This window comes from Hemibagrus wyckioides, linkage group LG22, assembly GCF_019097595.1.
Source record: "Hemibagrus wyckioides isolate EC202008001 linkage group LG22, SWU_Hwy_1.0, whole genome shotgun sequence".
Lineage (NCBI taxonomy): Eukaryota > Metazoa > Chordata > Actinopteri > Siluriformes > Bagridae > Hemibagrus > Hemibagrus wyckioides.
Window position 1 is genome coordinate 9,954,511 of NC_080731.1, and position 24,391 is coordinate 9,978,901.

The 24,391-nt window shown below is 38.1% G+C and overlaps 1 protein-coding gene across 2 annotated transcripts in view; it reads right to left on the reverse strand.

Moving 5' to 3' along the window:
• The window catches only part of si:dkey-40c11.2 (drebrin-like protein A), a 49,268-nt gene that overhangs the window by 4,900 nt on the left and 19,977 nt on the right, over positions 1-24,391 (reverse strand). The window contains exons 2-12 of one of the 2 annotated variants that reach the window (XM_058374410.1): positions 24,211-24,266; positions 23,761-23,873; positions 22,552-22,626; positions 9,082-9,219; positions 8,911-8,988; positions 8,617-8,768; positions 7,450-7,504; positions 7,267-7,341; positions 7,067-7,163; positions 6,503-6,970; positions 5,740-5,985 (exon numbers count right to left, since the gene is read on the reverse strand). In XM_058374410.1, coding sequence (XP_058230393.1) covers positions 5,740-5,985; positions 6,503-6,970; positions 7,067-7,163; positions 7,267-7,341; positions 7,450-7,504; positions 8,617-8,768; positions 8,911-8,988; positions 9,082-9,219; positions 22,552-22,626; positions 23,761-23,873; positions 24,211-24,266 — 1,553 coding nt within the window. Of the gene's footprint in view, positions 1-5,739; positions 6,121-6,502; positions 6,971-7,066; positions 7,164-7,266; positions 7,342-7,449; positions 7,505-8,616; positions 8,769-8,910; positions 8,989-9,081; positions 9,220-22,551; positions 22,627-23,760; positions 23,874-24,210; positions 24,267-24,391 lie in introns of both variants that reach the window. The other variant, XM_058374409.1, reaches the window with a different exon arrangement.

Sequence of the window (24,391 nt, forward strand, 5' to 3'; positions counted from 1 at the left end):
CTCCCATCATAATATCACTATACTCCCATCATAATATCACTATACTCCCATCAGAATATCACTATACTCCCATCAGAATATCACTATACTCCCATCATAATATCACTATACTCCCATCAGAATATCACTATACTCCCATCAGAATATCACTATACTCCCATCAGAATATCACTATACTCCCATCAGAATATCACTATACTCCCATCATAATATCACTATACTCCCATCATAATATCACTATACTCCCATCAGAATATCACTATACTCCCATCATAATATCACTATACTCTCATCATAATATCACTATACTCCCATCATAATATCACTATACTCCCATCATAATATCACTATACTCCCATCAGAATATCACTATACTCCCATCAGAATATCACTATACTCCCATCATAATATCACTATACTCCCATCATAATATCACTATACTCCCATCAGAATATCACTATACTCCCATCAGAATATCACTATACTCCCATCAGAATATCACTATACTCCCATCAGAATATCACTATACTCCCATCAGAATATCACTATACTCCCATCATAATATCACTATACTCCCATCAGAATATCACTATACTCCCATCAGAATATCACTATACTCCCATCATAATATCACTATACTCTCATCATAATATCACTATACTCCCATCATAATATCACTATACTCCCATCAGAATATCACTATACTCCCATCAGAATATCACTATACTCCCATCATAATATCACTATACTCCCATCAGAATATCACTATACTCTCATCATAATATCACTATACTCCCATCATAATATCACTATACTCCCATCAGAATATCACTATAATCCCATCATAATATCACTATACTCCCATCAGAATATCACTATACTCCCATCATATCACTATACTCCCAGCAGAATATCACTATACTCCCATCATAATATCACTATACTCCCATCAGAACATCACTATACTCCCATCATATCACTATACTCCCATCATATCACTATACTCCCATCAGAATATCACTATTCCCCCATCAGAATATCACTATACTCCCAACAGAACATCACTATTCCCCCATCAGAATATCACTATACTCCCAACAGAACATCACTATACTCCCATCATAATATCACTATACTCCCATCATAATATCACTATACTCCCATCATAATATCACTATACTCCCATCATAATATCACTATACTCCCATCATAATATCACTATACTCCCATCAGAACATCACTATACTCCCATCAGAACATCACTATACTCCCATCATAATATCACTATACTCCCATCAGAACATCACTATACCCCCATCAGAACATCACTATACTCCCATCATAACATCACTATACTCCCATCAGAACATCACTATACTCCCATCAGAATATCACTATACTCCCATCATAATATCACTATACTCCCATCAGAACATCACTATACTCCCATCAGAACATCACTATACTCCCATCATATCACTATACTCCCATCAGAACATCACTATACTCCCATCAGAATATCACTATACTCCCATCAGAACATCACTATACTCCCATCAGAATATCACTATACTCCCATCAGAACATCACTATACTCCCATCAGAATATCACTATACTCCCATCATATCACTATACTCCCATCAGAACACCACTATACTCCCATCATATCACTATACTCCCATCATAATATCACTATACTCCCATCATAATATCACTATACTCCCATCATATCACTATACTCCCATCAGAACATCACTATACTCCCATCATAACATCACTATACTCCCATCATAATATCACTATACTCCCATCAGAACATCACTATACTCCCATCATAACATCACTATACTCCCATCATAATATCACTATACTCCCATCATAATATCACTATACTCCCATCATAATATCACTATACTCCCATCATAATATCACTATACTCCCATCAGAATATCACTATACTCCCATCATAATATCACTATACTCTCATCATAATATCACTATACTCCCATCATAATATCACTATACTCCCATCAGAATATCACTATACTCCCATCAGAATATCACTATACTCCCATCAGAATATCACTATACTCCCATCAGAATATCACTATACTCTCATCATAATATCACTATACTCCCATCATAATATCACTATACTCCCATCAGAATATCACTATACTCCCATCAGAATATCACTATACTCCCATCATAATATCACTATACTCCCATCATAATATCACTATACTCCCATCAGAATATCACTATACTCCCATCATAATATCACTATACTCCCATCAGAATATCACTATACTCCCATCAGAATATCACTATACTCCCATCATAATATCACTATACTCCCATCAGAATATCACTATACTCCCATCAGAATATCACTATACTCCCATCAGAATATCACTATACTCCCATCAGAATATCACTATACTCCCATCATAATATCACTATACTCCCATCAGAATATCACTATACTCTCATCATAATATCACTATACTCCCATCATAATATCACTATACTCCCATCAGAATATCACTATACTCCCATCATATCACTATACTCCCATCATAATATCACTATACTCCCATCAGAACATCACTATACTCCCATCAGAATATCACTATACTCCCATCAGAATATCACTATACTCCCATCAGAATATCACTATACTCCCATCAGAATATCACTATACTCTCATCAGAATATCACCATACTCTCATCAGAACATCACTATACTCCCATCATAATATCACTATACTCCCATCATAATATCACTATACTCCCATCATAATATCACTATACTCCCATCAGAACATCACTATACTCCCATCATAATATCACTATACTCCCATCATAATATCACTATACTCCCATCAGAACATCACTATACTCCCATCAGAACATCACTATACTCCCATCATAATATCACTATACTCCCATCATAATATCACTATACTCCCATCATAATATCACTATACTCCCATCATAATATCACTATACTCCCATCAGAATATCACTATACTCCCATCAGAATATCACTATAATCCCATCATAATATCACTATACTCCCATCAGAATATCACTATACTCCCATCAGAATATCACTATACTCTCATCATATCACTATACTCCCATCATAATATCACTATACTCTCATCATAATATCACTATACTCCCATCATAATATCACTATACTCCCATCATAATATCACTATACTCCCATCAGAATATCACTATACTCCCATCATAATATCACTATACTCTCATCATAATATCACTATACTTCCATTAGAACATCACTATAATCCCATCAGAATATCACTATACTCCCATCAGAATATCACTATACTCCCATCAGAATATCACTATACTCTCATCAGAATATCACCATACTCTCATCAGAACATCACTATACTCCCATCAGAACATCACTATACTCCCATCATAATATCACTATACTCCCATCAGAACATCACTATACTCCCATCATAATATCACTATACTCCCATCAGAACATCACTATACTCCCATCATAATATCACTATACTCCCATCATAATATCACTATACTCCCATCATAATATCACTATACTCCCATCAGAATATCACTATACTCCCATCATAATATCACTATACTCTCATCATAATATCACTATACTTCCATTAGAACATCACTATAATCCCATCATAATATCACTATACTCCCATCAGAACATCACTATACTCCCATCAGAACATCACTATACTCCCATCATAATATCACTATACTCCCATCAGAACATCACTATACTCCCATCATAATATCACTATACTCTCATCATAATATCACTATACTCCCATCATAATATCACTATACTCCCATCATAATATCACTATACTCCCATCAGAATATCACTATACTCCCATTAGAACATCGCTATAATCCCATCATAATATCACTATACTCCCATCAGAATATCACTATACTCCCATCAGAATATCACTATACTCCCATCAGAATATCACTATACTCTCATCAGAATATCACTATACTCTCATCAGAACATCACTATACTCCCATCAGAACATCACTATACTCCCATCATAATATCACTATACTCCCATCAGAACATCACTATACTCCCATCATAATATCACTATACTCCCATCATAATATCACTATACTCCCATCATAATATCACTATACTCCCATCAGAACATCACTATACTCCCATCATAATATCACTATACTCCCATCAGAACATCACTATACTCCCATCATAATATCACTATACTCCCATCATAATATCACTATACTCCCATCATAATATCACTATACTCCCATCAGAATATCACTATACTCCCATCATAATATCACTATACTCTCATCATAATATCACTATACTCCCATTAGAACATCGCTATAATCCCATCATAATATCACTATACTCCCATCAGAATATCACTATACTCCCATCAGAATATCACTATACTCCCATCAGAATATCACTATACTCTCATCAGAATATCACTATACTCTCATCAGAACATCACTATACTCCCATCAGAACATCACTATACTCCCATCATAATATCACTATACTCCCATCAGAACATCACTATACTCCCATCATAATATCACTATACTCCCATCAGAACATCACTATACTCCCATCATAATATCACTATACTCCCATCATAATATCACTATACTCCCATCATAATATCACTATACTCCCATCAGAATATCACTATACTCCCATCATAATATCACTATACTCTCATCATAATATCACTATACTTCCATTAGAACATCACTATAATCCCATCATAATATCACTATACTCCCATCAGAACATCACTATACTCCCATCAGAACATCACTATACTCCCATCATAATATCACTATACTCCCATCAGAACATCACTATACTCCCATCATAATATCACTATACTCCCATCATAATATCACTATACTCCCATCAGAACATCACTATACTCCCATTATAATATCACTATACTCCCATCATAATATCACTATACTCCCATCATAATATCACTATACTCCCATCAGAACATCACTATACTCCCATCATAATATCACTATACTCCCATCATATCACTATACTCCCATCAGAACATCACTATACTCCCATCAAAACATCACTATACTCCCATCAGAACATCACTATACTCCCATCAGAATATCACTATACTCCCATCATAATATCACTATACTCCCATCAGAACATCACTATACTCCCATCATAATATCACTATACTCCCATCATAATATCACTATACTCCCATCAGAACATCACTATACTCCCATCAAAACATCACTATACTCCCATCAAAACATCACTATACTCCGATCATAACATCACTATACTCCCATCATAATATCACTATACTCCCATCAGAACATCACTATACTCCCATCATAATATCACTATACTCCCATCATAATATCACTATACTCCCATCAAAATATCTTTATACTCCCGTCGGAACATTGCTATACTCCCATCGGAATATAACTATACACTCATCAAAATATCACTATACTCCAAATGGAACATCACTATACTCCCATCAGAATATCACTATACTCCAAACGGAACATGACTATACTCCCACCAGAATATCACTATACTCCAAACGGAATATCACTGTACTCCCATCAGAATATCATTATACACCTGTAGTCATGTCACTGTAACCTTGAGAGAATATCATTAAACTTGCCTGTTTCTTCTCCGATATCAGCCCCAATCTCTTCCACCAGGGTTGGTTCATCACTGGCTAATGTTTCAGACTCTGGTTGTTCTCCACTTGAATCAAATTCTGCTGTTTCTTCAGCTTCCTCCTGCTCTGGCTCTTCCTCCTCTATAGGTTCCTCCACCTCAATTAGAGGGGAAACAGCAACAGGTTCTGACCGAGGCATGAAAGCCTGCTCCGCTTCAGCTAGATCCTGAGAGCTGAAGGATGTATCTGTGGTTGGAAGACAGGTGGTGCATGGTTCAGATGGCAATTTTGGCTTTTCTTCCTCTGGGCCAATTATGATGTCAAACTGTTCCTCTATCTCATTCGGCACGCAGGTGTCAATAAGGAGCTCTGAGGTGGATTCTGTGAAAATAATGAGCAGACTAAATGCTAGTCATTTTTACTTCATACACAATAGGCTAAAGTGTAATGTGGATATCTACAATGCTAATTACCAAATCCAATTGGTTTGTAAACCCTTTATTATGATCCTGTATATTCGTTCGTTGTCTCCAAATGTCTGAGTTCAAATGTTTTGCATTCATTTCTAATTTAATACAACAATCAGACATCTTTTTTTTATCTTCTGGAGTGCACTACGTCTTGATGTTTGTTGCAAGCTAAGCAGGTAACATTCACCATCCCTTATTTGGATTTACAAACAAATCAGATTTTCAGTCTTTCAAATCGCACTTAAATTAGATGACTAAAAAACTGGGGACTAAAATGTTTTTTCAGAGCTTACCCTTTAATGTAACCGGGCTGTCAGGCAGGGGTGCAGATGGAGCATCTGGGATAATCACAAGTTTCTGCTCAATAACATCTACAGTGGATGATTTAGTCTGGATCACACTTGAAGATTCAGTGACCGCAGAGACCTGGGCAGCAGGAAGGTCAGGAAGGGAGGACTGAGGTGGAGAAGCTTTGAACTCTGGCAGGCTGGGCAGAGAGGATATGGATGGGGCAAAGCCCTCAACAGGAGATGTGGGAGGAGTCTTCACAGGGGCATGAGGGCTTTGAGGAGATTTTATTGGACGGAAGCCGGGGCTGGTCGGGGACATGCAGCGATTGAAGGGACTAGTCGGCGTGCGAGAGAAAGGGGAGGTGACAGAGGGACTGATTGGAGAAGTGGGACCACTACTGGCGCTGGCTTTCTCAAAGATGAAGGCAGTGTCTGTCAAACTGCGCTGGTAACGACGGAATGGAGGCTTGCCTGGATATTTAACAACAGGAAAAACAGATTTTTCCTGAGTCTTATGAGTCTTATGCTGCACTTAATGATTTGGAAGGTTGCTTGTAAAACATTTACCTGTGCGTGGGGATACAGGGCTGGTGGAGCTTTGCGACAGTTGCCTGAAAAACTCCCGTGGGTTCATGGAACGCTGGGAAACGAGGGCTGCTGCCTCCTAGTGGACACAAAAAGGAATCATTAACAACATAGCCAGAAGCTGTGAAGTTTTTCCTTTTCAAATATGATAAAGAGGATAAACAAATTCGTAAAACACTCACGGCTGCTTTCTCTATGGACTCGCTGCGTCGGAGGCGAGCCCGCATCTCCTCTTCATGCTCTTTCTGCTGCTCCTCCTGTCCATCATACAGATTCATCTCGTGAACATGATAACTCTCTAGTAGTGAAACCATGACCATTTTTTATACATTACAACACATAAAATCACTTTCTTGATAACTCACCCATCGAGATTTCTCATGTTTTCTTGCTTCTTCTAGACGTTTGACTTCCAGCTTCCTAGAAAAACAGAAATACAGATATCTTTTTTGTCATCTCCCATGTCACACTGCTCAGTTTTTAGCGGTTCTCATACGCTGACATACTTCAAAAGTATATTAATAGACCATACTTTTCAGTGAAATCATTCAAGAGAGTTTTTCATTTACTGTGATTAATGTGAGTTTCAATGCAGTACCATGCTTTTTTTTAAAAGCAAAGTTACAGTATTGTGATCAATAAGTTTTGTAATGTAGGTTCAAGTCCTCCCTTTCATTTCTGTGGTGCATGACAGGACAGATTAGTTAGAATAAATAAAAATTCTATTCTATTTATCAGCTTATGTGAGCATAATAAAGAGTGAAGCAATTAAGCAAAGGATTTATAACAGATGTGGGTGTGGCATGAAGTGAAAGTAGGTGTGGTCTAAACCGTAAAGGATATTTTTTTAAAAATAAATACGAACCCTACAACGATGCTCTGAAGAAATACTGAAAAATAGTTAAGAACTTAGAGCTAGAGCTGTTCATTTTATATTATCTTATATTATTTATATTATCTATAAGTTACACTGATTGCAAGGCATTATAAATGTAAGGACACACATCCCACTGACATTTACTACTTGACTGAAGATGTGGTTTACATTTTTATGTTATAATGGAATAATAAATCCCATAAATTACTCCAACAGAAGCTCTTAATACACTATATTGCCAAAGGTTTTGGGACACCCCTCCAATTCATTGAATTCAGGTCCATGCAAGGCCCATGTCTTGATATTGTGAAGCATTAAGAGTTCCTTTCACTGGAACTAAGGGGCCATGCAAAACAACACCTGAATGCAGTGATTTGGAGGGGTGTCCCAAAACTTTTGGCAATATTGTGTAAAAGTTATTTTATAATTTTTCTCACATTCAGAATTTTTTAAAACCTATAATTTAGATTTTTTTACTTATTATTATTCATCATTTTTAATAATATTACACAATAATATTATTATTATAAATTATTATTTGACCATTTTTCAAAATGTGAAACCTAACATGCTAAACGGTCTTGGTGATATAAATAATAATAAAAATAACATGTGTATCAGTACCCTTGGTATTGCCCATGGAATTACTTATCACCTTTGCTCCTCGATCATCTGCAGTTTTTCGTTCATCTTTCTGTCCCTCTCCTCTGCCTCCTTCCTTTCTTGCAGAACTCTTTCTCTCTCCCGGCGTCTCCTCTCCTCTGCAGCCTTCCTCTTATCCTCCTCCTTCCTTGCCTCTTCCTCACGCTGAGACACAGGATGCAGGTGAGCGATTGTTACTGATCTCAAACTTCACAGAGCACTACTGTAGTGTAGATATTATTTCTATTCTTTTACTTCCTTTAAAATGTGAGAGATATACTGTACTAAAGAGTGTCAAATTCTTCACCTCTGCACGTGCCCAGAAGGATTCTCTGTTAATCCATCTCATCTCCATGGCAGCGTTCGTCTTCCTGTAGTTTGTTCCCTGTGAACAGTAAAAGCACAGAGCAGGTATGTCTTATTTCTTTCAATGGCACATCTTTAACAAGTTCAAATGTTATCAAGCATGATATCTTACCACTGTCTCTTCCTTTTCTGTTGGTCTTGAGTTTCGTCTAGATCTCTCCAGGGGTGGTCGAACTTTTGCCAGAATTTCTGCAATCTTTTCCTCAGTCAACTCATCTTTATTAGAGGCACTGATGAACGCATGGGCTTCCTATGAGACAGGGAAAGAAAAAGACTCAGCTTACTTAAAACTAAAATGATTACATGTGTAAATCAGTTGAGGGATAAAGCACCACTGGTCATGCTGTTATTGGAGAAATAATCAACAATTATTTTCCAGTACAGGCACATATTTTAGCGTTTTATTCCTCTTATACCCCAGACATTCACCAACATTCCTACAATGTTTAGATTTTTTCTTCTCCTCACTCTTTTTTCTTTCTTAAATATATTAAGAAAAAACTACACCTTGTGATACTACAAAAAAGACTGCTGGAAAGCGCTGAGACACATGAAAAGGCCGTTCACAAAGAATCAATAACTTGACCCTTTTTTCCCCCAATACACTGGTGTTCTGTTCCACCAGCTGAATGGAAATCAACTTATCAGACATTTTCAATCAGTATAAACAAATGAATTATTTTATCTCTGCAAGTCTGATAATAAACAGTGTCAACAGTGTCAATAAACAGTGTCAACTAATAAACAATAGTGTCCTGAGTCAGGACACTATTGGCTTTCAGTGTGAGATGTTTTTATCTCTCACACTTTATCTTTGTTTGTATCTCTGGATAGAATGATAACCTTACACAGAATTGTGGTAGTTGAAGATAACGCCTTCATATTTTAGATGCTTGTGAACAAACACTTGGGGCAGCATTTCTCAAAGAGCAGATTTACTTTAATAATCCCTTCTAGAAGGCTAGGTCAAAGAGAAATACTTATGAGCCATAAAGTAACACTGTGGAGTGTGACATGACAAAGAAATTCAATGCTATACATGAACACAACAAAACAGGCCCCTGGGAAAGAGTTCGTTAGGGTTATGGTATATATGTGTGTGTGTGTGTGTATAATGTTAACAGTAAATTATACACTTTATTGCCAAAAGTTTTGGGACACCACTCCAAATCATTGAATTCAGGTGTTGTCTTCAGCATGCCAAGACATTTTAGACAATTTCATGCTCCCATCCTTGTGTTTGGGGACGACCCCTTCCTGTTCCAACATGACTGCACACCAGTGCACAAAGCAAGGTCCATAAAGACATGGATGAGTTTGGTGTGGAGGATCTTGACTGTAGAGTCCTGACCTCAACCCGATAGAACACCTTTGGGCTGAATTAGAGCGGAGACTGCGATCCAGACCTTCTCGTCCAACATCAGTGCCTGACCTCACAAATGCGCTTCTACAGGAATGGTCAAAAATTCCCATAAACACACTCCTAAACCTTGTGGAAAGCCTTCCCAGAAGAGTTGAAGCTGTCATAGCTGCAAAGGGCGGGCCAACTCCATATTACATATTTATATGCATGCAAAGGCAGACGTCCTTTGGCAGAAAACTTTTGGCAATATAGTGTATATAATAAATCAAACTGCTTTTCACAGCATTTCCTCATTGATTCTTCACATGACTGCCAGCATCATATCTCTACTGATAATCCAGTTCATTCTCGAATGACAAAGACTACATAACATCAGTTTCAAAATCACATACCAAGAAACAACAAAGCTGAGGTTCACCTGTGTGTGTGTTTGCTTTCACAAAGTTTTCTGGCAAGATTAGGAAACATGCTAGAAAGATCGCTACCTTCACCCACGCACAGGGAGTCTACCTTTGCCAGAGAACACAAAATCTGTTTGCTTTCCACACACTTTTCATATACTTACATTAGAAGCCAGTGTATTTGCATTAGCTTTGCTGGGCTGGGCTCAACCCTCACAAAACGGATTAGATACAGAAAGCTCACCTGAGCACACCTCTGTTCACTACAGCAACAAGGGCTGAGGCCTGTCTAGTAGGATTAGTTGGAAACATCTCTCTCTCTCTCTCTCTCTCTCTCTCGATCGATATATATACAGTGTACAGCTGACTCATATTAGATGGGAGGCTTACTAACAATTTCCTCTTGCCTTGAGCTTAAATCTAATTCTAAAAAAAGCTGCTTAAAGACAACATCCATTGGTAAAAGCGCCACACAAAACAAAATTAAATAGAATATTAGTGTTGTGATATATAATGAGGTCAGATCAAATGTCTAAGTTGTAAGGTATTAGAATAAGGTGAGATAGAGGGAGATCAGACCCAGTTTCACTTTTTTTTATACCATTCTGTATTTTTTCTTATGACCATTGGTGGTGCTATTGTTCATGGTTCCACAAAACTTAAATATAATCCATTTGTTACTGAAAAATAATCTCCACAAAATCACAAAATGCCAAAAATAAAACTTTGTCTCTTTTTTTCTCCCCTGCCAATCCTCACCCACCAGCCAGCTCTACTAGCTACCAACTAGGGATGACTGAAAGCTAACACACACTTCCACATACATGAGCTCACAGATGCCCATGATTGGCATGATTGGCCTCATTCATATCCATTACCTTCATACCAACATATCAGTCCTGCTATATTTTCCCATATTTTATTTAATTTATTTTTTTATTCACCTTGAACAGCTTCACACTTTATTGTACAGTATTTTATTACCTAATTTTATTTGATCTTATTGCATTTTACTATTAAAATATTTATTTTTTATTTTGACTCTACACTATATTGCCAAAGGTTTTAGACACCCCTCCAAATCAGTGAATTCAGGTGTTGTTTTTCAGGGGTTGGGCTTGGCCTCTTAGTTCCAGTGAAAGGAACTCTTAATGTTTCAGTATACCAAGACATTTTGGATAATTTCATGCTCCCAATTCTGTGGGAACAGTTTAGGGATAACCCCTTCCTGTTCCAACATGACTGCGCACAAAGCAAGGTCCATAAAGACATGGATGAGTGAGTTTGGTGTGGAGGAACTTGACTGGCCTGCACCTCAACCCGATAGAACAGCTTTGGGATGAATTAGAGTGGAAACCCCGAGCCAGACCTTCTTGTACAACATCAGTGCCTGACCTCACAAATGCACTTCTAGTGGAATGGTCAAAAATTTCCATAAACACACTCCTAAACCTTGTGGAAAGTCTATTGCAGAAGAGTTGAAGCTGTTATAGCTGCAAATGGCAGGGCAACTCCATATTACATTCAAGTGCATGTAAAGGCAGATGTCCCAAAACTTTGGCAATATAGTGTATCTCAGTTTTTATGCACAGATACAAATCATGTTGTGAAATGCCGCACTGTGATTACGTACATGACAAAATCTGAAGTTGGATGTTGAATTTGACTGACAGGGGAAGTCCCTCCCACCCAAAGAGCTTGCCTAAAATTTTCTGCTTCTTTGACTTCCAAATATTGATCACTGTTTTCAGAGATCGATGCTGTTATTGTAGAAATAATGAACAAATTTTCAGGATTCATTTATCTCATAATTGCAAACTGCTCCCAATTGCTTCTTTATGTTTATTTAATTCTTAATTTAACTCCAACAAATTTCTTCCAGGAAGTGGAGTGAGAAATATACAGCAACAAAAAACCCAAACTGAAGTGTAAACAGCAAATCACAGAGAAAGATGTGTGGGTGTGTGTTTGTGTGTGTGCGGAGAACTGGCTGTGTTTAGAGAAAATGAAGTATGAAACAGGAACGTTTCAACTGAGTGACCACACTGGTGCAGAACAGCTCCATCACACCTCACACAAACACACTTCAGATCTTCCTCAGACTGTCACCCTAAATTCAGAAGCACTTCAGGCATGGAGAGGAGGAGGAGGAGGAGGAGGAGGAGAAGGAGAAGGAGGAGAAGAAAGAGGAGGAGGAGGAGTGTTCTGGATGAACTCTCATCTGTTTGTGGACAGTGACAAATGGTCAAAGTTATTAAAGACGAGAACTCGAACAAGTCCGTGTCTGTTCCTGTGCCAAAACTTTGCTTCTTGGGTTACAAATGTGAAGCCCCTTGTACTGTATATTTAATAGAAACGTGACACAAATCAAGTTTAAATCAAACACTGCTACTATTTTTGGACTCTTCTATAGTTAGGAACTATGATTTGCAGAATGCTGTATTCACTCTATGCACTCTTAACAGCAAAATCTTTGACTTATAAAGCTACTAAAGCTGATAAATAACCAAAGCTTGTATGAGTCAGTTACTATTCCATGAACTAGATTGTGCAACCAGGTATTAGAGTGTATTCAAGTGTGTATATATATATATATTACACATAAAGCTCTGCAGATGGAATAATGTGACTTGGAGGACAGGGGCACGAAAAGGGGGCATGAAAACAGAAAGGGCTGTGGGTGTGCCTCAGAGCCTTACGTCATTGTCAATGTTGGCTGCAGTTCAAGGCCTGCAAAAACCACAGTTTCAGAAGGGATTAGCGCACTGCACAGTGCTAGCAAGCACAGGCTGCTTCTTCCACACCCACCTCTTTCTTCATGTCTGCAAACCTCGTACCCTTCCCACAGTGAAAGCACCAAGCAGAGCACAGACAAGTCGAGACTGCTGCATCAGCCTGTCTTATCAAGCGCAAAACTTGAACATATGAAGTAATAGCTTCACCCTTCTCTCTTTCTTTCCTCCCTTCCTTTCTTTCTTATTCATCCCTCTTACAAAATAGGAGGAGGGCAGATGACTGTTATTACTTGCCTAGATAATAGCTTTTAGCTTGCTGACGTACAGCAATGCCCCCAAGGCGCAGCTCGACATAATAACAATGTCAATGTCAGCACTACTAATGTAACAACTTTCCCTAGGGTCACATGTGGATGAGTAAATTTTATACTCAGAGATATGCTCTACCTTCATCCAAAACAATAATCGTGTAGTTCTACTTGTCTACACCTGGGCTTCCCAAACTGTTTAATAACACGGACCACACCTTGGGAGTGGAATGGTTTTACGGTGTGTTTTTTACACACACATTTTCTTAAAAATGCGAGTAGAATTCAGCATACATGTGGGACCACATTTCAACCCATTTAGCCTTAGCTTCAAGTAACTTAGCTTACTTGACATATCCAAGTTGAAGTGATACAAATCTATCTGAATTGTTCACACACAGAGATGTAAAAATTCCTTTGAAACGAAACCTGAGCCACTTTCACATATGCATCAGGTACATATCTGGTCTGTAGCCATGTCGACATAAGAGCATTCAGACTGGAATTCATAGAAACTGAGCTGTTCATTTAAACAATTTCTCAAGTAGTCCATGTGCGTGTGTAGAGATGCGGGACAAGTGTGTTTGCGCTAAAGACAGATATGGATCACTTGCAGTCACGAATGTCAACCTTCGAGACAGACTGATCCGATCTGAGCATTAAAATTAAAGAGTAAAGAATTTTGCAAAGAAGCTTATAATGAGAACACAGAATTTTGAAAATTATTTTTTTATGCTATTTATTGAAACCCATATACTATACTGTACTCTGCTTATATCTCAGGGATCTAACATGATAATTCTGTAATCAGCCCAGCTTTCCATTCAAGTGCACAGTGATGAAAACACATCATACACACCTATGGAGCAACTATATTGTTTATATAGTTTATAAATGCAAATCTTTTGAGCTTTTCAACTCAAAAGTGGCATATAGTCATCTCGAGCATGCCTGCGATGGTCTCCTGAGTGTGAGTTCGCTCGTCGCTCGGCTCGGCTCACTTCATCATCTGCCTGCAGACGTTTATTGCAAATGAATAGCAGATGACTGATTGTTAACTCTGGTGTGAAAATCCATTAACACTGGAGCGTATTGTGAATAAGAGGAGCCATTACAACTCGAATTGCCTTAAATCACCTCACAGTTAACCCTTTTTACCAGTGTTCTATTCCACCGGCTGAAAGGAAATCAAGATCAGATTTTTTCAATCAGTGTAAACAAATGAGTTATTTTTTATCACCGCAACTCTTATATGAAATGAGTCAGGCCACTGTCGGCTTTCAGTGTGAGACATTTTTACTTCCATTGGGAAAATAACTTCAAATTTTAGTTACAATTTTATGAACAAGCACTCACAGAGTAGAAATGGGTTTGATATCACCATTCACTCTGAAGATAGAAATATTTGTGTAAAAATATTGGAAATTTTCTATAAATGTAGGCTAGGTAAAAACTGAAATCCTTAAAGCTGAGTGCCTACTTTCATATGAGCCATTAACCATCTCTGTGGAAGTGTGACATGACAAATAAGTACAATACTGAACAAAAGAGGCACAAACTCCATTTTCTAGACTCTGGTAAAAAGAGTTGAACACTTACAATATGATGAAACCATAACAATGTAGATGCTTCACCTTGACACAGTTATACACATGTAATAACTGAAGATTTTCTGCTGTAAAGGTGTCAGGTTAAACAAAGCAGTATTTATAAAGCAGATTCCAGATCCTTCCCGCTTGATGTTAATGAACCCAACTGCAAACTCTTTGTTCTGTTAAATGAGCAAATTAATACTTTTCTTGCTAAAAAAGAAATCCAACTTGGTCTGAACTACAAATTGACAGAAGACAGAACCACCCAGTTAGTGCTGGTGGATGGAAAGAATCTGAGTTACTAATGCAAAGATCACATGCAATCTGTTCCAAGAAAATAACACAACAAGGCAATTAGAAAATCTCAAACATCTATTAATCAATTTAATCAAGTAACAGGAAAGCTGGAAAATATCAGCTCAGCTTATGTTTTGGTAGCTGGTTGACAAAGCTGGTGTATTTTCTTCCAAGTAAAAAAAGAAATTCCAGTTAATATTTGATAGCAACTGCGTTTGTGTGCTTCGGTCTCAAGTCCTCCTTGGCAAAAAGCTTACTGTAGAACTCTGGATATTTATGCAGAGTTAACCATGATCACATGGCAGATGATTTGGTGGTGGAATGACCTGCCTAGCACACACGTTACGTGGATATGATAATGAGATGCAGCTTGGTGGTTAGGAATCTCCACTGTTTGCCATGCAGAAAAAAAATGAAGAAAAACCCAACCACTTCCAGTAATCGGTGTAATTACCTGGCAATTTTTTTCTTCTTCCAGCTCGGACTCACTGCACTGAGAAGCAAAATATCAAATAAAAACTAGACAATACAAAGAAGTAGCTTGAAACACCTCATGCTAATCCTGTTATTGATACTATGTGGCCGAAGCCAAGATGGAGAATCTGGTTTGAATAGTCCACCCATATGATTGAAATGAAACGTGTGCTTCTGTTTTGCAAAAGGTGTGCTAACATGTTCTGGTGAGGTATTGCTTATGAAAGACAATGTGAGGTTGAAATTCAATAAGAAATGACCCAAGCAACCAGGCACTGGGAAGATATTTAATGGAGAATTACTGAAAATGACTGATTTCCAGTATAAATGTTAAGAGGTACTAGAAGCTACTAGCCACACTGCCTCAACTTGCATGAATCCCTGGCATCCATTGCATCCCTTTTGGCTTTGTGCTCCAGCAGACTCCATCCAGAGCTGCCAAGAACAATAAAAGCTCCAGCAAGCACAGTAATCTGCTATTAATTCCAGTTACCATTCCAAACAAGGCAGCCATCTATGACCTCACCCTCTAAACGTGCGTTATAATAAAGGTGCCATCGTGACAGCAGAAAGCAGGAAGAGGGTTCGAGAGACTTGACTGATATCCAGGAGAGAGAAGAATGTCTCTCCACACAGGTAGCTATGTAGAAGAGGATATGTGATTTGGACTAATCCTGAGCAGCTCCCATAGCTGACGTGCGATTATTCTGTAGTGGCATGTTGAGTCTGAGCGCTTCCTGGATACCTAATGTGTCATTTTTATGTCAATACTGAAAGGAAAAACAAGGGCTGATACTGTGAACCTTAAAAACCTTTTCACACTAGAGCAACAGCACAGAAAGCAAAAAGTGACCAATTCTTTTCTATGTAAATGTGAGACACCGAACGTTTATATCAGTACAGAAAGCTAAAAAACAATCGTATGACTACACACATTCAGTCAAAGCCCTCTTCTATTCACCTGCATGAAACATACAGCCATCATAGAAAGTAATTACATATGTATCTTCAGAGTTTTAAAAGAAGTGCTTGCCATTTCATGAAGTAAATCTCAAAAGCAGCTTTTGGCTGCAACAGTCACAAAAAACTTGCGAAATCCTTGAGGGAATCTATCATTAAATGCGTATTTAGACATTCAGAAGAAAAATAATGCTATAAATGAAACACCAGGGTCTTTCTTGTGAGTGTATACACACAGCTAGTACAGTGAAGCCAGTATGAAGCAACTAACATGTAAATCAAAGCAGAAATTCTCAACAACAACCAACAAGAAACAAACTACAAGCAGACTTTCGCTTGGTATGTGAGCGTAATAAATCTTAGCTCGAGGACTGGTGACAAGCTCAGAAGCATCCAGTTCTCAACTCAAAAAGTGTACAACGGTCAAGACCTGAAGACCACTCTGAAATTCTAAAATAATAAGTACATAACAAATATGTGCCTTCAACCCCCTACATAAACAAGACCTTCCCTAAGAAGGGGTCCTCATGAAAGGTCCTACTGCGTATATTTCACTACATGTCAGAAGAGCTGAAGTGAAAACAGGGAACAGAAGACATTCTTCGGATTCCTCTAAAGCTGACCGGGTGATGCCTTTAAAAGGCAATAAGTATACAAGTGACCTTGTGTGCATTCAATAAACTCATAAAACTCTTTTCTGTGATTATGGAAATGTTAGGCAAACATGGTCTGGCTGGTGAATCTGTGGAGGCCACGGAGGCTGCGAACGTTCTCACGACATCAGACACGGCTTGTCTGACTCGGCTCTGTAACGAGGAATTCGCTCCACACCTCCATACGCAGAGGCCAACTTTATTCTTTCTTTCTTCCTCCATTCCATTCTATCATTCTGCTCCTTTTTCCTGTCCTTCCTATGAGAGTTTATTTGTTGGTGTGCTGCTCAATAGAGCTGGAGAATAATAGGTAAGAGTGAGGAGGAAGAGAGCTACTGAGCTGTGCCTGTCACCAGCCATTGAACAGGCACTCTGTAAATACAGACAGAGGAAGGAAACAAACTGCAAATAGGAAACATGGGCTAACAATAGAAAGTGTTTTTTAAGCTTGTGAGATTATGGGTAATATGCCATCCTTTCGTGCCTCTTTAACAAGTGCAGATAGTCTAAATACTGATACTGATACTGATAGATTTGCCTGTTTCCTCGGAGAGGAAAACACATGCTGTGTACATCAAGATATGTCATTATACTGACCAAAAGAAAATACTAGAAGCTGGTTCGGAAACAGCTGTAGCTGCAATAGGCCTTTTTTTTTTGCCTATATACCCCTGAACAAGGTCAGGAATGCTTACAAGGCTAAAGCCAAGACTGGAAAAATACATTATGAGTTATTTGTTGTAACTAAGCTCATTATATACTAAGCTGTAACCAAGCTATAGAATTACATAAGAAACTACACGTGCATGTGTTCTGTGGTGAGCACTGCACCCAGGTGTGTAGATGGGTGAGAGGAAATTACAAGACACAACAGACTTTATTATAGTCTATTTTTTAATCTTAATGTATTTTCTGACAGATATATGGGAAGTGGTAGCTTAGTGGTTGAGGTGTGGGACGTCTGACCAGAAGGTTGTGAGTTTGAATCCCAAGTCCACCAAGATGCCACTGCTGGACCCTTGAGCAAGGCCCTTAGCCCTCAGTTGTATAAAAATGAGATGAAATTGCTCTCGATAAAGGCGTCTGTCAAATGCTAGAAACGTAATATCACTTGTCAACCAGTTAGGATCTATAATTGATTCACAATTCTATTAATACTATCTATCCAAGCCTAACCTGTGGTATTGTAACAAGACTCAAGATTCAAGAAGCTTTATTGTTATTTCAACCATATATAGCTGACGCAGTACATAGGACCTGGTGCTACAGAAACATACAACATATAGTTCAAACACAAAAAACAACACAGAGCTAGGACAGAAGTTTGTCCAACGCACATCAAGTAACATGCTTATTCACAGCTGAAGTTTTTGAAAAGCACCTCTGGTTTCATTAAAAAAAAAACAACAACAGGTCCGTTCTGCTTATTGTCTTTCCAAAAGATCTCGATTTCTTTTTTTAGAGCACTCAAATACAGCTGCAGCTTTTGCTTCCCATGCTTCTCAAGCCAAATACGAGACAAAAATCACAGCTGCTCAAGTTAGTACAGCAAACTTATCACACCCAGACAAGCCCATGCAATCCGACTGTTGGTTTTTATCACATTCGCAAAGCCAATTCCAAACAAATACACCTCGCGCACACACACACACACACACGCACACACAGAGGAAACGGACATGCTGCGACAAACACATATGATATGAAATGAATAGAGGACATGTCATCAATCATAACTGAAGATCAACAGACTTGGTGTGACGAATAGTCATTTCTTTGTAATGGAAGAAGAGAATACAATGACTTCATTATCCTTTCACACCTCCGACCTCCCTCCTTCTCTCATAGCAATGCTGGTGGCACTATTGTTTTGCACAGTCTCTACACGCTACATTTTCATCAAAGGTGGTCTCTCCAAACAAGACCTGGGCTCATATAGTCTGTAAGTGTGTGTGTGTGTGTGTGTGTGTTTGCACATGTCTTCCAGCTCACTCCTATCACGTCTGGCTTTTGTATTCAGAACTGCAGTTTGAGGACTGTAATTATTCATTTAAAAAGATAGAAGAAAGGGAACAAAGATTTCACAGAGGAAGACAGAACATTCCAGAAGGATATACACACACACACACACACACACACACAGGATGTATAAAAACAAACAAGGAAGTGTTGCCCCCTTACTCATGCAAGTCCTAAATGCTTACAAATGGGCTGTGAGCTGAGCTGATTATTGGCAATCTATAATGAATTCCATGTATTGGTATTCGAATACCAGAGAAACATTCTGTGGCTGTTTTAAGAAGCACAAAACAAAATTATAAGTGTCATGTTTTGTCTGTGTTTATGGCAACAACAGGGCATAAAGCATTATTCTTAGCAGTGTACAGCAACGCACCTTCCTTCGCTAAACTAAGAGCTGGAGTTGAGCATATACAAAGGTTTATTTAGAAGATACAGTTCATTATCATCGAGATTCTACTGTTGTTTAGAACATCTCTTTTGCATTAGAAAAGCACTCTGGGAAACATTTGTATATTATTAGAAATTACGTCCGCTGTTATGTTCGATGATCACACTGGAATAAAAAAAAAAAATACAGTTACTTTAAAATATAGTAGCAAGGGTTAGCAAGGCAGCTTCATGACCACAATGTTTCTGTATGTTTTTGCAAATGACTGAGGTTTGCATGGAATCTGACATTGTGCAACCAAACCACTTTTATGCTAATATGTAGCAGTGGATGTACTGCCTGTGTTACACATCACGAGTCACTCATGCCTAAATCACCTCACATCATCATCATATGGAAAAATCATATGGTCTTTACAGCTATATTACACACAAGTATGTGGACATCTGACCATCTCACTCATACGTGGGCCTTCCCAAAAACTTTAAAGCACGTAATTGTCTAGAATTGATTTTGTATGCTGTAGCATTAAGAATTCTTCTTTACTGGAAATACAGGGCCCAAAAATTCTTTCGGCATGACAATACTACTAGAAGTGAGAGATGAAGAGATGCTTTGCCAAATTTCTAGTGGAAGAATTTAAGTGTCCTGCACAGAGCCCTGACCTCAACCCCGCTGAACTTCTTTAAGAAAAACCGGAATGCTGACTGTACCCCAGGCCTCCTCACCCAACATCAGCACCTGACCTCACTAATGCTCTTGTGGCTAAATGAGCAAATCCCCATAACAGGACATTACTTTTTATGCTAAATTGCTGTTTTTGCACACCACATTTCAAAACTGCCACCAACACTGCAAGTGTATATGATTACAAGAACCCTCTTTGTTTATAGTCTTCTTATTCTTCCAGTGAATACTGGCCAGTGCTATATTGTGTATTTTGTGTATCTGTCCTGTAGTGTTTTGTACTGTGTGGTTGCACTGTCCTTGTCTTGCACTGTTTGCACTGGGCTGCACAAGATGCACTTTATGTGGCTACGACAACTTACTTTAAGTCCTTGGCTCTGTGTTGTTTTATGTAGCACCAGGGTCCTGGAGAAACATTTCATTTCACTGTGTACTGTATTAGATATATATGGTTGAAATGACAATAAAAGCTTATTGACTTGACTTTTAACTCCAAAGAGTTGTTATTGCATTTAATATTAAAAAGAGAGGAATACAGCAAAATACTAACAAAGGCTCATTGATGAAGAACTCTCTCTGCCCCATGCTAAGGGGCGAGGAGCAGAGGACCAGGCTGATAATAATAAATTGGGCTAGCTTTAAAATACTCTGTGGCCAACAATATCTTGTGTATTAGCAAATGAAAATAAATATAAATAAATCTAAAAATTTCCACACAAAAGAAGAGTGCAGAAAATGGGTTTGTAATGGACAGAACCATTTCTATTGTAAGCTACTGTACATTTTAAAGAGAAGGAAATGGAAATTATGGAGTGAAATCCTTGTTTCCCACGCTAAGGCTGAGAAAACGAAGAAAAATGTCTCCTTTTTCAGTTGGCCACATTTTTGGGCTAATTCCAGGTCTTTTGTGTGGTTTGAGATGTAGTTAGGGTGGAAAGTCTGTTGAAACCTGCCAGCGTCTGGGTAATGATATTACCTTGAATACGGCTGCAACCCTCATAATATGATGCTAGAGTGAATGCCGGGTGACTGTATGTTGTTGACTCTTAACTGTCTATTACGGGTAACTGAAAATGCACTAGATACTCATCTATAGCAAAAGGCAAGTGTGATAGCATCTCAGTTTTGTTTATGGCATTATTATTATTATGTCCTCCTGGCCTACCTGGTCATGAGCCACTGCTGAAGTAGGAAATGTATACTAAGTAGGATATAAATATTTTTTTTCAACTGACATGAAATCCATTTGACATTATTTTTACTTACATATAATAATCCTAATATTTTTAATAATAGAATTAAAAGGAAATATTATAACAAATAAAATGAATAATAATACCAAATTCCAACCGCCCCGCAGAATCGGCAATCAGCAGTGGCAAAATGATGTTATTGCATGAATCTCTTTCACAGAGCTTCACAAAACCACTTCTGAATTTAGACTTAAGTTTCAAAAGTGACACATGACCCAAATATCTACCCCGCGGTTAAACAATGGCACTCAAAACAAAGTCTTATGTTACATTTCCTCATGTTTGGGAGAGGACTAAAAAGTTAAAAAAAAAAAAATAGTGCAACATACAGTATGTAATAGAACTTTTATGATGAATGGCTGGGAAACAGCAGCACATCATATTGTAGGTTAGACAGAGAGAGAGAGAGAGAGAGAGATAGATAGAACTGATAAAGAAAAATGGATTACCTTAAAAAAGTTTTTGACTGCAGGAACATGACTTGCACATTCTGTCCTCCGAAATTCTTCCACATCTTCTCCAACCTGTGGAGTGAAGTTAGAAGTAATTCTAACTTAAATGAAGACTTTCACAGCATGAAACAACAGTCTGCAAGTACATTCACAACACTGATAAAGGGTTGTATAAATCTAGAGCAAGGCCAGTTATATTTGGAAGATTTCTCTTTCCATTGTATTTGTGTGATCTGCAGAACAGAATAAACACATAATCAGATATGCTGATTCACCGAGAGCTCTGATTCACGCATGCGAATTTTTTTAAACAGGAAATATCTTCCAGTTCCACTGAAACTTCAGATCATGAACAATCGAGATCAAATATGATTAGTGTTAATAGTGCACTTGTTTAGGCAAACATCCTCATGTGGCAAGATACCGCCGATTTAGTTGGAAGAGATAAAGTGTAGGAGGATATGCCGTAAAATGAAACGAACGAAAGTAAGACGCATTGAAAATAAAGTAAAGCTTTAGTTCACTTACTATGAAGCAAAACAAAACGCAAAAGCAGGGATGTTTTTTGCTTGAAGAATCGGAATTGGTTAAGTTCATAGAATAAGTGTTTAGGTTATATCTGGGGTTATCTGACACACACAAAGTTTTTAATTGTACTGTTAGCAGGTCACTAAAGCCACCACCCCTTCTTCTCTGCATCGCCTGACTGGCTACAGATGCCACCTCTGACCTCAAACACAGCATTCCTGCCCTGTTGTCCAGGCAACCAGTGCTGGGGAGGTTACTGAGAAGGATCCCGGCATGCTTTGCGAGCTTGTGAGTGTATTTGAGCTCCTTCAGTTACAAGCCGTCTGGGGGTCAAAGCCCTTTTGTGGGGAGAAACCCATTGACAGATCTCATCAACAGGACCCTCACATACATCCCTTCTTAAAAACAGCCTTTCCAAAGATCCTTGTGTTTTAACCAATGTGAAGCCACATGAAGCTCACACCCCAAGGAAGGACCAATGGGTGAAGGGCATCAAGACTTCACATCCAATGGGAATAAATGAATGTGATCTCAAAGTAGTTTGGCAGGCTTTAATACTTTCCTGCATTCAGAGAATCTGCAACTAAATCTACTTTTAGACACAAAATCGGTTGATGAACTGAGACCACAATGTAAACCATCTGAAATCACACTTCTCTTTTCACATCATCAGCTTACCCAGCAGACCAGGACTATCCGTGGCTGTCCCACTTCAGGCAGTGCAACCCTACACAGTCCATACATGGGTTTGGTGATGTGAAACTTCTGGGCCAATTCTGTCAAGCCTCCAGCTACAGGGAGACGAAAATTTAGGGATGAGAGGAGGAATAAAAAATGATTCTGACTATAATATCATACAACAAATCGATCATTTAAACATGAACCAAAGCAATTTTTATTCTCTGTAGAAATGTATCCATATTATCTCATAACAAATATTAAAAGCTGTTATAATAAGAACCAATGGAAAATGCTTCCACCTTTTGGAAAGTTAAAATTACATGAATATGAATGAACACATTTATAATCAAGGCCACAGCATAAAATATTTGGAATATAAGCAAAAGATTCATTAAAAAAATCTTTTGTGCAATTAAAAAACATGCATATTCAGTGTTGTGAGCTTACTTCCAGAATCGAAGAGCTTCAGGTTGTTGGTGAATCCATCATATGAAAACAACGCCCTGGAAAAAAGAGAAAACAACTTTTACATTTTTCTTTTTTTACTAACCTGGATCCTGAGTTCTGTTTAATCATATCATTATCATCATTATAATTTCTTAGTATAACCACATTACAGACTACTACA